Source organism: Saimiri boliviensis, chromosome 14 (genome assembly GCF_048565385.1).
Source record: "Saimiri boliviensis isolate mSaiBol1 chromosome 14, mSaiBol1.pri, whole genome shotgun sequence".
NCBI classification, from domain to species: Eukaryota; Metazoa; Chordata; class Mammalia; order Primates; family Cebidae; genus Saimiri; species Saimiri boliviensis.
In genome coordinates, this window is record NC_133462.1 from 94,292,251 (window position 1) to 94,310,843 (window position 18,593).

The 18,593-nt window shown below is 44.1% G+C and overlaps 1 protein-coding gene across 3 annotated transcripts in view; it reads right to left on the bottom strand.

The window, feature by feature from the left end:
* Positions 1 to 8,210: 8,210 nt before the first annotated feature.
* The window catches only part of ZNF695 (zinc finger protein 695), a 36,680-nt gene continuing 26,297 nt past the window's right edge, over positions 8,211 to 18,593 (bottom strand). For 2 of the 3 annotated variants that reach the window (XM_074385480.1, XM_039464221.2), the window contains one exon: positions 8,211 to 12,138. In XM_074385480.1, the coding sequence (XP_074241581.1) occupies positions 11,102 to 12,138 (1,037 nt within the window). In that variant the 3' untranslated portion in view covers positions 8,211 to 11,101. The remainder of the gene's footprint in view (positions 12,139 to 18,593) is intronic. The other variant, XM_039464222.2, reaches the window with a different exon arrangement.

An 18,593-nucleotide genomic window follows, 5' to 3' on the forward strand; every position in this document is an offset into this window, starting at 1 on the left:
CACAGTAGGCGCTTCATGTGTGTATCCAATGAGCTCCAGCCAACAACTTTCCAGGAACCTCTATGCTGGGACCCCTGGTCTGCATGGGGATGCCCTGAGATGTCATCCAGCCTCCTACAGATGGAGCCGGCGCTGCCCAGACCACACATGGCAAAGGTACCTTGGAGGGGAGGTGGCAGACATGCATGGCCGCAGCCTCGCCAGAGCCAGACACAGGCTGAGTGGGCGTGGCTCGCCCATTTGGCCCCTCTGCTAACCTCTGAACTTGGGCCTCTTGGCACCCCACCACTCAGGCACAGGCTGAGGCCAAAGGTGTGGGTTTGTGCCCCGGGCACTGCTGGTAGGCTGCCGAGGTGCCTCTGCTGGAGCTGGGGCTCCCCTTTGAGCAGCAGGGTCAGCACCTGCAGGGGAGGGGCACCACCCAGTGGTGGGCACCAGTTGTCCAGCTTCTCATGAGAGCAGCACTGCGGACCCCAGGCGGCCAGGGCCCAGACCAAGCCCCCAGGCCCTTGGTGACAGCCCCAGCAGGAAGAGCTCTCGGTGTTGAAACAGGATTTGAGGGCGAATCGTCCCGGATGTGTCTTCCAGTCTGTTAGCTGAGTGAGGGCAGCGCGTTCTGCTTGAGATCATGTATTAAGACCATAGTCACAGACCATGGTAGAGACGGGGTGCCAGCTGGCGGCTCAAGGTAGCACAGGTCACAGTCCATTGCTGTCCAGGCCATGTGGTGCTGCGCACCTGACCTGGGCGTGAGGACCCTCGTGCTTCCGCAGTCAGAAGGCAGTGCACAGACATTCCCGAGGGCCCTGCTAGCCACAGTCACTTGGTTAAAGCGAACATCGAGAATCTCGGGCTGGGCTGTTAGAGACGCAGCAAAGAAGCAAATGCAGCTCTGGGGGCAACCGCCCTCCACAGGGCAACGTGTGAACTGCAGCCAGCACCGATGGCTCTCGTCACCATCACCCACGGTGACTCCTTTAGCCTACCTGACTCCAGGTTGGGGGAGAAAATGCTGACATCAGCGCCAGGTGGGGTGTGGGGCAGCCACTGTGCAGAGTGTGGCTAGGCAGCAGTTTGAGATGTTAGGCAGGATGCCCCTTCCCCAAGTATGCCACCCTGGGAGCCTGTGTGGGGTCAGGGAGGTGTGACATCAGGACACCTTTGCAAAGGGAATTGCACCTCTGCAAGAGGCTGGACAGGCTGGGCTGCATTGCCTTGAGAACCAGCCTCCTTCCTGAGTGCGAGGTGAGGAGCTGCAGAGGTGCAGAGATGAGCCCCTGCCCTTCGTGTGTCATCCCTGCCAAGTGTTGAGGAAGGACAGGCAGGCCACAGCTACCTGACACTCCTGAGGAACGGAGTCAGAGAAACTGCAGACGCCGAAGACCTAAGGCTACATGGGAGCCGCACAAGGGTAGACATACTTGCAAGTGTGGGGACGATGGCCGTGCACCCCACCATGCCTGGGTGAGGGCATGCAGTTGCCCAGATCCCTTGGGGGGTGAGACCTGTGGGTCCCCACGGGAACATGGGAATAGTCAGGCTGTGCTGTGTCTGCAGACTACACCAGGAGGACACAGGGCCAGGGAGTATGACTGGTCCTATGGGCACCCCCAGCACGTGTCTGCCCTGCCCCGGTCTTGCAGTTGTGATTGGCTGGAATCTATGGAGGTGGAGCCAGGAGCCTCAGGTCACATCATTGCCAGCTGTGGCAAAGCCAGGCTCCCTGCATCCAGGGGGCTGTTGCCTCCAGAGAAGGTGCCTGCCCCAGGGACCAAGATCATCCTCGTGCTTGTGCCCCTCACCCAGCTGACCCAGCAGAAGGAGCAGCTCCTTGTCAGCTACCCTGGGGCCCACATTCCAGGTCTGTGACATCCCTGATGGCCACATCCAAGGCCATGTCCTTCCCTTTGTTCATCCATGCTCCAAGTGTCAGCCTCAGCCCCGTCGACCACTGTGTGGTTGGTTGTGGCAGGTAATGGTGCCAGTGTCCCAAGAATTCCAACCACCAGCTGCAACCTTGGGCAGAGAGAAGGCAGGCCCTGGTTCCAAGTCAGCGACTCCTTTCACTGGCCCAGAAGACTGCGTTTCCCTGGCTTCACAGGCTTCCCTCCCACCTGTTCAGGGAAGGGGAGGGGAGATGTGGGTGGGGAAAGACATCATCCTCAGAATTGCAGGGCTGATCCAGGATATGATGGCTTGGTCCAGATGGTCAGTCATGTGGTCAATGCCAGTGGCTGCAACCTCAGGCCACTGGAGGAGTATGGACAGTCCCTTTCCCTAAGCCCTCAGCCTGAGCTTGGCCAAGATAGGGACCAAGGTGTCCAGTGTCCTGTGGTCTACCCCCAAACTCAGCAGCCCTGGAGGCAGGAACTCTAGGGGCCTGGGCCTCTCACCCATCTGGGAGCTGACCCTGGAATTCCCTTCCACAGGCCCCAGCTGCCCTCCCGCTGCAGGCTCTGACATACAGGAAAACAGCTGGAGCTAGGCTCCAACCCTGTTCCACTGGGAGAGCCAGACCCTGTCCTGAAGCTAGAGGAAAATCCACAGGCAGAATCCTGCAGAAATGCACCCCAAATAGAGCCTGCCTGGGGCAACATGCCCCAAACAGACCCCACCTGGACCCCACACCCAAATCGCCCAGTCTGGGCACCCGTACCCCATCTGGCCGGTGGATCCTGGCCCTCCTTCCTCTGCAAGCCTGCTGCCTCCCTCCCCAGGTGAGGGAGGAACCTGAGTAACCAGCCCCGCAGACCCACTCAGGGATGCGTGCCTGCTCCCGTTGGAGGCCATTAGCTCAGTGGCAGGGTTTGCCCACTCACGAGCCCATTCCCCTTGCCTCTGCTCCGTGTTGAGAATTGGGGTCTTGGGTATCACCCTCAAATCTGGCCAGCTTCCCACCACAGCAGTGGAGAATCACACCCCGTGCCAGGTCCTCACTGCCCTTGCCTCTGGGACCCTGTGAGGGCAGGAACTGGAGTCTTGCCCTCATGACCTTGGTTGGGGGCAGTGCCAGTGGGACATCCCCTGTCGGGCACTAGGCAGGGGGGAGGTCAGGAGGGGCAGGTGGGGAGAGAGGAGGTGGGATGAGGGGGGAAGGCTGGGCCAGAGGTGGGGCTGGCGGCAGGGGCTGGCATGACCCTGGGGCTTCCCTGGCTCCAGGTCCCTTCTGAGCACAGCGGGCCCTGCTGCTCCCTGGTAGCCAGCACCATCCCTGCAGCTCCAGCCAGGAAATCCAGTTACAAAACCCCTACGCCTGTGTGTTGCAGAGAGTGGGGGCCCAGGGTCCAGGGAACAAAGTGAGTTTCTGCAGGTTCTGGGAGCAATAAGGGGAGCCTGGGAAAAATCCCTAGCCCGGAGGTGCCCTGTTGTTGACTCACTGGCTCCTCACCCCAGCAGGGACAGCTCTGTGCCTGAGCCCAGGCCACGGACTGCACCACCCTGGTCCTTGGTCTCCCAGCCCCGCAGGCTGCTGTCAGTTCAGAAGGAACTCCAGGCAATTCAAATATGTGGAAGCAATCAATGCACTTCAAACTTAAGAAATAAAAAGGGACATTAGAAAATACACTGAATGGCCAGGCATGGTGGCTCATGCCTGTAATCCCTGCACTTTGAGAGGCTGAGGCAGGTGGATCACCTGAGGTCAGGAGTCCCAGACCAGCCTGATCAACATGATGAAACCCCATCTCTACTAAAAATACAAAAATTAGCCAGGTATGGCAGCACAGGCCTATAATCCCAGCTACTTGGGAGGCTGCAGCAGGAGAATAGCTTGAACCTGTGAAAAATACGGCAAAGTTCTTCCTCAAATGAAGCATATTCTATCTCCCTGCTCGTGAGCACCAAGAACCCTGACTCCATTTGTTTCCTAGGAAACATGCCCAGGAATGTTTCCTGTAACGCATACCTTTCCTTATTTGGGTAGGTCAATTCTTTTCTAAGTAACTTTCTCTTTTCTTTGCTATTTCCTGCCTCTTACCTATTTAGGAAAGTTTTAAGATATTAGCCAGTCAGGACTAGCTTAGGTTGTGAGGTCCAGCTCCAGCCAACAGATGCAGGACACAGCAATAGGGACCCAGCTGCATAAGGGATAATTTTTTCCATTTTCTCTTTATTCGTTGCACTCTTGTGGCAAGACTATTGGTGAGTAGCCGGGCGTGGTGGCTCAAGCCTGTAATCCCAGCACTTTGGGAGGCTGAGGCGGGTGGATCACGAGGTCAGGAGATTGAGACCATCCTGGTCAACATGGTGAAACCCCGTCTCTACTAAAAATACAAAAAAAATTAGCTGGGCATGGTGGCGCGTGCCTGTAATCCCAGCTACTCAGGAGGCTGAAGCAGGAGAATTGTCTGAACCCAGGAGGCGGAGGTTGCGGTGAGCCAAGATCACGCCATTGCACTCCAGCCTGGGTAACAAGAGCGAAACTCCATCTCAAAAAAAAAAAAAAAAAAAGACTATTGGTGAGTAGTGCTCTTTCTGCAGAAAGTAAAATTGCCTCGCTGAGAAAATATATGGTCTGAGTGCTAACTCTTCTTGGCGACGCCAGAGAATAAGCATTTACTTCCAACAAATTTGGTGGCCTGTATAGGGAGTCATTCCCCTCCAGGAGGGTCCTTGGTTCTCTCTTGTGAGGCAGTGCACCCACTGCCTCTTGCAGTGGCCTCAGGGGTAGGGAGTCAGGACCCACCTGGTGTGAGGAATAAACCTTGGATTCTCAGCAGTACAGGGAAAAAGAAGGCTTGCAAAACCATGACGATCAGGCAACTCTGTGCACAGACCAAGGTAGGAAGTGTCACAGGAGGGTGAAAAAGTACTTCCTCGGTGGTCGGGATATTCTGGAGGTTGAAAGTGCACATGATTGTTGGTAAGTCCCACTGCCAGACAGAGTGAGTGGGTCCTATCTGTGGTTCCGTGGCTACCTGATACAGCTTAGGGCAGATTCTGCTGTGGGGTTTATGCCAGCATGCTGATGCTAAGAGGGACCTAAGTTCCCGGGAGGGAAGCAGCTACGTAGGACAAAGCAAGCGGAAAGTGTGAGAAACCTCCAGAAAGGGGTTAAGATCCTCTCCCAGGGAGAAGAAAGGCAAGAAATCTCAAGCACATGGGGTTGAGTCTTGAACAAGACAGAAAAGGGTTAAACAAGAAATCTCTAGGTTGAGATTGAGTTTAACTGGTACCCAGTATGGGGAATGTTTCTGGGAAGGCAGGAATGGGGATAAGTACAGATGATCAAATTACACCTAACAGTCCCTTAGGACTTACGTTAAAACATTGGGAAGACAATGAGAGGACTAGGAAGAAGCAGCAGCAGCAGATGATAAAACATTGCTGCTTCATCTGGCCAAGGGAGCCAATCCTTAAACCCACAGTTTTCTTTTTTTTTAAGATGGGTTTCACCATATTGGTCAGGCTGGTCTCACACTCCTGACCTCAGGTGATCCACCCGCCTCAGCCTCCCAAAGTGCTGGGATTGCAGGCATGAGCCACCACGCCCGGCAGACCCACAGTTTTCTGGCCAAAGTTTGGATAGGATGAAGATTGCATTTGGCGACTCCTGATGACGCATGTCACCAACAAAAGTCCTGTTTTACAAGAGAAATAGACTACTCCCTCTGTTGGCAGCAAGGGCCTGTCCTTCTGTATCCCTTAAAATTGATAGAGAAGGAAACAGAGGGAAAGAAGGAATCAGAAACTGCCACGTTTGACAAGAAAAAAGTCTGCCTCTAATATTAGTTAGTGGGACTCTTTAAGCCATCTTCCCCCATTCCCCAATCCTGACCTGCCTCCTCCTTTGGCAATTGCTGCCGCTCTGGATCCTGTTCTGGACCTGGTTCCAGATCCTTCTGTCCAGGTTATTTCTCCCCCATATAACCCAGACTCTTGGAAGCTGTCACCCCAAAGACCTGCACATTGCCAGCTTGAGCATCCTTTTTGAGGAAAGGGCTTCAGTGGGAAGCAGAACAATGTAGGAGAGAGATCCAGAGTCTGTTTTCCTTCTGCATCTAAGGACTCGACCCCAAAGCTCTTCCCTTTGAGGTGAGTACCACAAGGAGTAGTGGGGTGGGGGACTGTTGGCTTTGTGAATGTCCCCTTGACCAGATCTGAAGTCTAAAGTTTAAAGAAGGAACTCAAGCCACTTTTAGATGATCCCTGTGGAGTGGCAGGAGAAACTGATGGGCTGCGTTAATGTCCATTCTAAGTGTCCTCTTCTTGGGAGGGAAGGAGCATGATCCCTAGAGCTACTATGGCAGTCTGGGAGCATGAACATCCCCCAGGCCACAACGTCCCAGCTGTGGATTTTAAATTCCCAGCTTAGGATCCACAGTGGGATAAAAACGCAGCCCACCGAGATAATATGAGGGATTCAGGAGAAATGATAATTAAAGGGATTTGGAAGTCCACAGCCCGACCTCAAAATCTTTTTAAGGCTTTTAATATACAGCAAGAAAAAAATGAGGAGCCCATGAAGTTTTTGGACAGATTGAGGGAACAGATGAGGAAATCTGCAGATTTAGACTCAGAAGAACCTCTGGGACAAAGCATGTAAATGCTACGGTTTTGTCACTAACAGCTGGCCAGACATTGCAAAAAAGTTGCAAAAATTAGAAAACTGGAAAACTCGATCTATGGAGGAGCTCCTAGGAGAGGCCCAAAAAGTGTATGTAAGGAGAGATGAAGAGAAGCAAAGACAGAAAGTGAGAATCTTTTGGCAGAGCTCGCCAAGGCAAATGATACCAGGGGCTAAATTTAGATAATCGTCTGGAGTAGATGAGAGAGGGAGGGCAAGGAATTCAGGAATACAGAAAGATAGATGGCAAGGTTCGTACGTTATAGAATAGAACCAAACCAAGTGTTTTGTCGTTGTAAAGACAAAAACAAAAGGGCCATGAGTTGGGGAGAGAAGGGACGCAGGGTAAACGCTACAAATGTGTAAAACCAAGCCATTTCAAGAGAGAGTGTCCTGAATTAAAGAAAGAGGAGGAAATCCTTCTGCTCATGCCTACCTTTGAAGAAGAATAGGGGCATCAGGGGTTCTGTCTTTTTGATTTTTTTTTTTTTTTTTTTTTTTTTTTTGAGACGGAGTTTCGCTCTTGTTACCCAGGCTGGAGTGCAATGGCGCGATCTCGGCTCACCGCAACCTCCGCCTCCCGGGCTCAGGCAATTCTCCTGCCTCAGCCTCCTGAGTAGCTGGGATTACAGGCACGCGCCACCACGCCCAGCTGATTTTTTGTATTTTTAGTAGAGACGGGGTTTCACCATGTTGACCAGGATGGTCTCGATCTCTCGACCTTGTGATCCACCCGCCTCGGCCTCCCAAAGTGCTGGGATTACAGGCTTGAGCCACCGCGCCCGGCCTGTCTTTTTGATTTTGAGTCTCATCAAGAGCCCTTGATAAATTTAGAGGTGGCACCCATATGTGAATCAATTACCTTTTTAATTGACTCAGGAGCTGCTCGCTCATCTGTTTGCTTTTCCCCAGCTGATTTAACTTGTTCCCCAGAAAAATTGCTAATCTCTGGGGTAAAGGGGAGGGATTTAAAGCAAAAGTTTTGGAAAATACAGAAGTGAAATAAGAAAATCATTCAACTTACATCCAATTTTTGTGAATTCCCGAAGCAGGAACTAATCTGCTAGGGAGAGATGTGATATGAAACCTCGGTATCATTTTACAGGTTGGCCCGACATGTTTTCTAACCTCTCCAAATCTGCTAACTACAGTAGATGAAAAGTTCATATATCCCGACGTCTGGGCAAAGGAAGGAAAATGGAGAAAGCTATGAATTTCCTGAATACACATTAAATATAAGACTCCAGGGGAAATAGAAGGAAGCAATACCCTATCTCTTTGGAAGGAAGAAGGGGGTTAAAAACCTGTAATAGAAAGTCTTGTTAAAGATGGGCTTCTTGAGGCCGGGCGCGGTGGCTCAAGCCTGTAATCCCAGCACTTTGGGAGGCCGAGGAGGGTGGATCACGAGGTCGAGAGATCGAGACCATCCTGGTCAACATGGTGAAACCCCGTCTCTACTAAAAATACAAAAAATTAGCTGGGCGTGGTGGCGCGTGCCTGTAATCCCAGCTACTCAGGAGGCTGAGGCAGGAGAATTGCCTGAACCCGGGAGGCGGAGGTTGCGGTGAGCCGAGATCGCGCCATTGCACTCCAGCCTGGGTAACAAGAGCGAAACTCCGTCTCAAAAAAAAAAAAAAAAAAAAAAAATAGAAGATAGGGCATTTGCCCACTTCATACATTCCAAAATCAAAGCGCAGTTTTACTAATTATTTTTATATTCAGTAACTCATTTGTCTCACACAGTAAACACAAATATTATGTAACAGAACTATATTCATATTCTTCATCCTAAAAAGAGAAAATTTTGAGTTGAGTACAGGACGCATTCTATATTTTTATTTCAAATTACTCCATGTCAAGTGCCTAGAATAATATTTCATGACATACTATGAAATTAAAAATATTAATAGGGATGGATTACGATGGATTGCAAAAGTGAAGAGACATTCTATGATTTTATTATTTATATAAAATAAATATATTTATATCCCTGTAACAAAAAAATTAAATATTTTTAGATAGAATAGCTATTATAAACTGCTTAAGTTGTAAATTTTTTTTTTTTTTGAGACGGAGTTTTGCTCTTGTTACCCAGGCTGGAGTGCAATGGCGCGATCTCGGCTCACCGCAACCTCCGCCTCCTGGGTTCAGGCAATTCTCCTGCCTCAGCCTCCTCAGTAGGTGGGATTACAGGCACGTGCCACCACGCCCAGCTAGTTTTTTGTATTTTTAGTAGAGATGGAGTTTCACCATGTTGACCAGGATGGTCTCGATCTCTTGACCTCGTGATCCACCCGCCTCGGCCTCCCAAAGTGCTGGGATTACAGGCGTGAGCCACCGCGCCCGGCCAAGTTGTAAATTTAATGAACAGCCAGGTACAGTGGCTTACACCTGTAACCCAGAACTTGGGAGGCCAAGCTGGAAAGACTGCATAAAGCCAGGAGTTCAAGACCATTCTGGACAACATAGGGAGATCCCAACTTGACAAAAAATTTAGAAAAAAAATTATCTGGGCATGGTGGTGCATGCTTGTCCCAGCTATTCAGTTGGCTGAAGTGGGAGGATCACTTGAGTTTAAGAGGTTGAGGCTGCAGTGAGCCAAGAAGAAAAACCCCACACCAAAAGCTAATACACTTAACGGTGAATGACTGGCAGCTTTATCTGTAAGTTTGAAAACAGGACAAGAATTTCTACTTTTACCACTATTCACCATTGTACTGGAGGTATCAGCCAGAAAGTTATACTAGCTAAACCAATAAAATGCAACAGATTAGAAAAAAATAGTCTTTTATTGCCTTTATCTTGTATTTCTTTTTGAGACGGAGTTTCACTCTTGTTGCCCATGCTGAAGTGCAATGGCGTGATCTCAGCTCACTGCAACCTCTGCCTCCTGAGTTCAAGTGATTCTCCTACCTCAGCCTGAGTAGCAGGGATCACAGGCATGTGCCACCACACCTGGCTCATTTTGTGTGTGTGTATTTTTAGTAGAGATGAGGTTTCACAATATTGAACTCCTGACCTTGTGATGCGCCCACTTTGGCCTCCCAAAGTGTTGGGATTACAGGTGTGAGACACCTGGTCCTTTTTTTTTTCTCCTTTTTGTGGAAAACGGGGTCTCGCTATATTGCCCAGGCAGGTCTTGAACTCCTGGGCTCACGCTACCCTCCCACCTCTGCCTCCCTAAGAGCTGGGATTACAGGCGTGAGCCACAGCGCCCGGCCCCCCCAACCTTTTTTTTTTTTTTTTTTTTTGAGACAGTCTTGCTCTGTCACCCAGGCTGGAGTGCAGTGGCATGATCTCAGCTCACTGCAACCTCCATCTCCCAGGTTCAAGCGATTGTCTTACCTCAGCCTCCCAAGTAACTGGGATTACAGGCACATGCCACAACGCCCAGCTAATTTTTTGTATTTTTACCAGAGATGGGGTTTCATCATGTTGGTCAGGCTGCTCTCGAACTCCTGACTTCATGATCTGCCTGCGTTGGCCTCCCAAAGTGCTGGAATTACAGGAATGAAATGTTGTATTTTAAAGGTGTTAGAAATTCATTAAAAACCTATTTGAGGCCAGGTGTGGTGGCTCACACCTGTAATCTCAGCACTAAGGGTAGCCGAGGCGGGTGGAGCACGAGGTCAGGAGTTCAAGACCAGTCTGGCCAACACAGTGAAACCCTATCTCTACTAAAGATACAAAAAATTAGCTGAATGTGGTGGGATCTGCCTGTAATCCCAGCTACTTGGGAAGCTGAGTGTGAACCCAGAAGGCAGACATTACAGTGAGCCAAGATTGCACCACTGCACTCCAACCTGAGTCAAAGTGTGAGACTCCATCTCAAAAAAACAAAACAAAACAAAACAAAACAAACAAAAAACCTACTTGAGCTAATAAAGAAGTTCACCAATGCCACAAGATCAATATACAAGGTTGGATAATACTTTTATATTATAGCAATAAGCAAAAGAATTACATTAAAATTTCACTAATAGTATCGAAAACAATTATAAATTTAACAAAACAAATGCACATACTATACTGAAAATTTTAAAATGCTGAAAAAAAAGCTGAATAAACTGAGATAATATCCAATATTCAAAGATATTAATACTGAATATGAAGATGAAAATACCCAACAAATTTATCTACATTCAACGCGAATTCCAACATAGCTTTTCTTTAATATAAATTGACAAGCTCTTCCTAAAATCTATATAAACATGCAAAGTAAATCAAACTCACAAGAATTCTGAAAAATGATAACAAAATTCAGTAGCTTACACTCGATAAAAATGCTTACTATGATGTTAAAATAATTAAACAATATGGTACTGGCATAAGGGCAGATTTGTGGAGACAAAAAAAAAGAATTAAAGGTCCATTAATGAACAAATTAACTTGTGGCAAAATTATTTTTTTCCGTGAAAGGTGTTTTGACAGTCATTACATTTATACTGCTTTAGTTCAATATGAACTCTGATCCTGAGTAAGACATGAGCAGGTATTAAAGGCTTTGTCACATTTTTTATGTTTGTAGGATTTTTCTCAGGTATGAATTTTCTCATGTACATTAAGGTGTGAGCAGTGGTTAAAGATTTTGTCACATTCTTCAGATTTGTAGCATTTCTCTTTTGTATGAATTCTCTTATGGTTTGAAAGGCTTGAACAAGATATAAAGACTTTACCACATTCTTCACATTTATAGGGCTTCTCTCCAGTATGAATTCTTTTATGTTCAATAAGGTGTGAGCACCGGTTAAAAGCTTTGCCACATTCTTCACATTTGTAGGGTTTCTCTCCAGTATGAATCCGCTTATGTTTAGTGAGGTTTGAACACTGGTTAAAGGCTTTGCCACATTCATCACATTTGTAGGGTTTCTCTCCAGTATGAATTCTCTTATGTAGAGTTAGGTATGAGAACCAGTTAAAAGCTTTGCCACATTCTTCACATTTATGGGGTTTGTCTCCAGTGTGAATTTTCTTATGTTTGGCATGGTTTGAACTGTGGTTAAAAGCTTTACCACATTCTTCACATTTATAGAGTTTCTGTCCAGTATGAATTACAATGTGATTAGAAAGGCTTGAGAAGGATTTAAAGGCTTTGCCACATTCTTTACATTTGTAATGTTTCTCTTCATTCTGAGCTGTCTTATGTTCAATGAAGCATGAGCAGTGCTTAAAGGCTTTGCCACATTCTTTACACTTGTAGAATTTCTCTGCAGTGCGGATTCTCTGAAGTGGAGTTAGAATTGAGGATATGTAAAAGGAATTGTCACATTCTTTATAGTTGGAAGATATCTCACCAGTATGTCTTATCTTACGTCTATTTAGATTTGACAATTTACTAAAGACTTTCACATGTTTACTACACTGAAAGATTTTGGCATAGGTAGTTGATAAAGACTGGTTAAGTCCACTATAACATTCTTTCTGCACCTTAGATTCACTCACACTTTCCCAATCTTCCTGTAAGTGTAAATTCTCAAAGCCAAAGCTTCCGTATTTTCTCAGTATCACTTTTTGAAATGAATCTTTTATGCCTTGCTCTGGCAAGAGGTCTTGGGTGAAATGAGAAGAAATAGCTGAAAAAAGTAAACATAAATTATCCAACTTACTAGACTTAAGTGAATATAATTTAAAAATAATACAATTTAAATTATATAATTTTAAAATATTATATAAAATTTAAAAAATTTAATTTTTAATTAATCTAAATTTAAAAATTATATAATTTAAAAATCTATACAATTATACCAGACACATTAGCAAGACAGCATAATAAAGACAGCCCTAACTTTTTCCTGAATATAATATAACAAAACCATACTGAACAGAATGCCTTTGTGAGAACTCTAGAAACCACGTTAAAAGCTATAGAGAAGGGGAAGGCATGCTTGTTATGTTTATACACCACAATTCTTTCTTCCCCTCAACACACCATAATGACTTCAGGAATAAACTCCCAGCTCCTAGCTTCTCCTTCAAGACAGAAAGTAGCGGCACATATGTCTGTACTTTTGATGGAATTTTCAAAGACTAGCTTCTGTCTCCCGTGACACAGGGTGCTGAAATGAACAGTGGTAGAACAGAAGCAACCTTAGAATGACAGGCTGGTTCTGCTGAGACCAAAGGTAAATAATTGTTATAGCAGCAAAGAGGCTGCAGTACCACAGACAGACAACAGATTTGGCAGATAACTGATTACAGAAGAAGAAACATGGGTAAACCTCTTTAACTGGAAATTAAGCATAAAATTCCAGAGAACATACATCCTGTGAACAGGTTTGAGAGGGTCATGGAAATCCTAGCTCCGGTCAATTGGTGTCAGACTACCCAGGACAAGGCCATTTTATAAAGATTGGGACAGGTGACTTTTAGTGCCCAAATCTCAACCAAAGATCACAACATATACATTAGGGTTACATGGCTCAATCAAAAAAATAAGTAAATAAATAAATATCCAGAAATCAACCTTAAAGAAATGAAGATGTGTAAGTTACCTGAAAAATCTGAGATAACCATCTGAATAATGCCCAATGAGTAAAATGGGAACACAGACATTGAAATTAAGAAAATGACATTACCCACATGAAGATTAAAAGTATAAAAAGAGGGCCGGGCACGGTGGCTCAAGCCTGTAATCCCAGCACTTTGGGAGGCCGAGGCGGGTGGATCACAAGGTCGAGAGATCGAGACCATCCTGGTCAACATGGTGAAACCCCGTCTCTACTAAAGATACAAAAAATTAGCTGGGCATGGTGGCACGTGCCTGTAATCCCAGCTACTCAGGAGGCTGAGGCAGGAGAATTGCTTGAACCCAGGAGGCGGAGGTTGCGGTGAGCCGAGATCGTGCCATTGCACTCCAGCCTGGGTAACAAGGGCGAAACTCCGTCTCAAAAAAAAAAAAAAAAAAAAAAAGTATAAAAAGAAATTGAAATTTTGGAGCTGAAGAATACCAAAAAAAAATAACTGACAAATTCTCAAATATTAAAAAAAAAAAATTAAGAAGCTTAACACATTTCAAATAGAATAAACACTAAGAGACCCATAACAAGACTCATTATAGGCAGTTTCAAAAAATTACAGATGAGAAGAGAATCTTGAAAACAGAAATGGAAATGCAGTGTGTCGTCTGTAAGCATGCTTCTATGAGACTGCCAGAGCAAAGCTGTTTTATAAACCACCATTCTAGTATTACAGAATTTTATTTTTGTGTATGTGATCACAGGGCATACAGAGAAAACAGGAAACCTGCCTTACTTGAAGAAACAAATCTCCAGAAACCAACCCTCGAGAAAGGGAGATTTTTGCATTTTTTGGACAAAGAATTTAAAGTAATCACCTTAAACATGTTCAATGACCAAAAGCAGAACACATTTAATTAACTACACAAAATCAGGTTGGGCATGCTGACAAGAGCAATATGGTTTACATAAAGTAAAATATTCAGGTTTTTGTTCATTTAAAAATAAATTCTGGCTATGCAAAGAGGCTCACACCTGAAATTCCAGCATTTTGGGAGGCTGAGGTGAGAGAATTGTTTGAGACCAAGAGTTCAAGACCAGCTTAAGTAACACAGTTAGACTGTCTATAATTTTTTTTAAAATTAGCCAGATACGGTGGTATGTGCCTATAGTCCCAGCTACGTAGAAGGCTGTTGAGGTGGAAGGATCACTTGAGCTCAGGAGTTTGAGGCTACAGTGAGTTATGATCATACCACTGCACTCCACCAGCCTGGATGACAGAGTAAGACCTTGTTTAAAAAAAAAAAAAGGCCGGGCGTGGTGGCTCAAGCCTGTAATCCCAGCACTTTGGGAGGCCGAGGCGGGTGGATCACGAGGTTAAGAGATCGAGACCATCCTGGTCAACACGGTGAAGCCCCATCTCTACTAAAAATACAAAAAACTAGCTGGGCATGGTGGCTCGTGCCTGTAATCCCAGCTACTCAGGAGGCTGAGGCAGGAGAATTGCCTGAACCCAGGAGGCGGAGGTTGCGGTGAGCCGAGATCGCGCCATTGCACTCCAGCCTGGGTAACAAGAGCAAGACTCCGTCTCAAAAAAAAAAAAAAAAAAGAAAGAAAAACCATGCATGAGGAAAATAGTACATCAACAAGGAGATTTTTTTTTTGAAACTATAAAAAAGAACCCAACTAAAATCGTTGAGCTGGAGAACACAACTGTGTTGAAAAATTTACTAAAGAGTTATAACAGCAGACTTAATGAGGCAGAAAAAACATCAGCAAATTGAAGATCTATCGTTTATAAATATTGAGTTGTGGAAGCAAAATTGTAAAAATGGAAAAAAATGAAGATGGAATACAGGACTTAATGGACATCGTTCAGTAGACCAATATATTCATAAAAAGAGACTTAGAAGACATAGGTAAAAAGTGGCAAGTTTTTTCTTTTTTTTAAAAGGGAGGGGCTGAGAACTTCTAAAATGTGAGATAAAACCAAAAATATTAGTAAGAATACTTTTAAAAAAATTTACCTTCAAAAATAAGTGAAAAATAGACTTCCCAGAGAAACAAAAGCTGAGAATATTTGTTGCTACTAATACAGTCCTAAAGGAAATTATAAAAGCAGTCTATTGTGTTGAAAAATAAAATGACGCTGGATGACATCATAAAACCACATGAAAATATAAAGCTGTTAAAGGTAAATATATATATACACATATATATATATGTGTATATATATATATACACACAGATACGGAATACAACAATTTCAGTACATAAAACTGAAAACCAGCCGGGCGCGGTGGCTCAAGCCTGTAATCCCAGCACTTTGGGAGGCCGAGGAGGGTGGATCACGAGGTCGAGAGATCGAGACCATCCTGGTCAACATGGTGAAACCCCGTCTCTACTAAAACTGCAAAAAATTAGCTGGGCATGGTGGCACGTGCCTGTAATCCCAGCTACTCAGGAGGCTGAGGCAGGAGAATTGCCTGACCCCAGGAGGCGGAGGTTGCGGTGAGCCGAGATCGCGCCATTGCACTCCAGCCTGGGTAACAAGAGCGAAACTCCGTCTCAAAAAAAAAAAACAAAAAAAAAAACAAAAAAAAAAACTGAAAACCCTGTAGAATGTGAAAAACAACATAAATCTCCAATAATCTATTAATAAATGCACAATATAAAATATCATTTTTGACATTAATATTAAATTGGGGAATATAAAGATAGTTTTTGTAGTCTCCTATAGGGACGTTATGAGATAGATGGAAATGAGGGATAACATATCTACAAGGAACAGAAAACAATTAAAAACAAGATGGTAACAGTACTGCCATTTCCTTTAGGAATTGTTTTAAATATAAATGGATTATATTTCTTAATGAAAAGAAAATAGATTAAGAACAAACAAGATTCTAGAATATGCTGTGTACAAGACACTCAACTGCAGGTTTAAAAGAGTCAAATACGTTAAAAGTAAAGCATGAAGAAAAATATTCTATGAAAACAATAACCACAATTGGGTGGTATGGCCACAATTATATTATAGAAGATACATTTTTAATGAAAAACTGTCACAAAAGGCAAAGATTGATATAATGGTAAAATAGGCCCATTTACCAAAAATCTTTAGCAGTTTTATATACACAGACACTCCACACACAAACATACATATATATGTCTTATGTGTATATATATGCGTGTCTGTGTGTGTATAAAGCAACATTTGCTTCCACATATATGAAGCAAATATTGACAGAAATGAAATAAGAAATACACAGCAACACAACATTATAGACTTCAAGATTCCACTTTCAATAATGAATAGAAAAATCCCATAGAAGATCAATAAGAGAACAGAAAATTTAAGTATTATAGACAAATTAGACCTAACAGACATGTTCAGAATTCCCCAGGAAAAGCAGCAGAATATTTTTACAATACTCTCAATTGCATATTCATTCTGTTAAGATACAAAACTTATCAAATTTAAGAAGACTGAAATCACACAATGTATTTTTTTCTAACCAAATCCAAAATATATAAAAATTAAACACACTCTTGAAGGTATTCTTGCTCAAGGTTCAGATGATTTTTTTTTTGTTAAGGTATCATTCAATACCAACAGTGATACACAAATTCATCATATTTCTATCAAAAACCCAATGGTGCCGGGCGCGGTGGCTCAAGCCTGTGATCCCAGCACTTTGGGAGGCTGAGGCGGGTGGATCACAAGGTCAAGAGATCGAAACCATCCTGTCAACATGGTGAAACCCCGTCTCTACTAAAAATACAAAAAGTTAGCTGGGCATGGTGGCGTGTGCCTGTAATCCCAGCTACTCAGGAGGCTGAGGCAAGAGAATTGCCTGAACCCAGGAAGCGGAGGTTGCGGTGAGCCGAGATCGCGCCATTGCACTCCAGCCTGGGTAACAGGAGCGAAACTCTCTCTCAAAAAATAAATAAATAAATAAATAAATAAATAAATAAATAAATGAAAAGAAGAGGCTTTATACTTCCTGTTTCAAATATATTATACAAAGCTCTAAAAATAATGTAGCACTGATACAAAGACAAATATTAATAAATAGATAATGAAACAGAAGCAAGAACCCAGATATAAATTCTTTTGTATAGAATCAAATGACCTTCCACAAGGTCGCTATGACCACACAATAGGGAAAGCACAATCTCTTCAACAAATCACGTTGAAAACTGAGTAACTACATGAAAAAAATTAATTTGGCCCTTCCTTTGCATCATATGGAAACAATATATTGAAAGGATTCAATACTTAAACAAAACTAATAAAACTCTCAGGAGAAAATATAGAGGAAAAGATCATCAAATTGCTCTTTACACTGTTTTCTTGGATATGAAGGCAAATGCATAAGCAACAAAGAACAAAAAACTGAACTACACCAAGCTTCAGCATTTCTGAACATTAAAGGAAACATTTAGTGAAGTGCAAATGCCACCTTAGAAATGGGTGAAAATATTTGCCTATTAGATACTTGATAGGAGTTAATATACAGAATACAACCCTCCTAAAACTCAGTAAAAAGAATAATAAATTGCCGGGCGCGGTGGCTCAAGCCTGTAATCCCAGCACTTTGGGAGGCCAAGGCGGGTGGATCACGAGGTCGAGAGATCGAGACCATCCTGGTCAACATGGTGAAACCCCGTCTCTACCAAAAATACAAAAAATTAGCTGGGCATGGTTGTGCGTGCCTGTAATCCCAGATACTCAGGAGGCTGAGTGAGGCAGGAGAATTGCCTGACCCCAGGAGGCGGAGGTTGCGGTGAGCCGAGATCGTGCCATTGCACTCCAGCCTGGGTAACAAGAGTGAAACTCTGTCTCAAAAAAAAAAAAAAAAAAACCTGGAAAAATAAAACTACCATATACATTAAAAAAAAAAAAAAAAAAAATACCATATAATCAATCCCACTTCTATGTAAAAAACCAGAGGAAATAATTATATCAAAAAAAATCTGTACCCTCATGTTCACTGCAGCATTCTTCACAATTGCCCAGATATGAAAACCTAAATGTCTACAGACACTAAAAAGTACACACACACACACACACACACACACACACACGAATATTATTCAGCCATTAAAAATAATAAAATCCTACCATTTCGACAACATAGATGAACATGGGGGAAATTATTCTAAGTGAAATAAGCCAGGCACAGAAAGAAAAATACTGCATAATCTCTTTTATAAGGGGAATCAGAAAGGGTTGAATTCATAGAAGCAGAGAGTACAAAGACGGCTGCCAGAGGCTGGAGGTAGGAAAACAGGGGAATGTTGTTCAGAGTACAAAGTTTCCATTACAGGATACATTCTGGGGGTCTAGTGTATAGCATTGTCACTGTAGTTCATAATGCATTCTGCATGCTTAAAATTTGCTAAGATAGTTGTATCAAATCATCCCATTGTACGCAGCACTTACACACTTTTTATTGGAGAAAAAATCCATGTTACACACAGGTACATATATACACAAATGTATACACACTGAAAAATATGTAACAGCTCCAGTAAATTTCATAGTAAACAAGAGAAAATTATAAAAT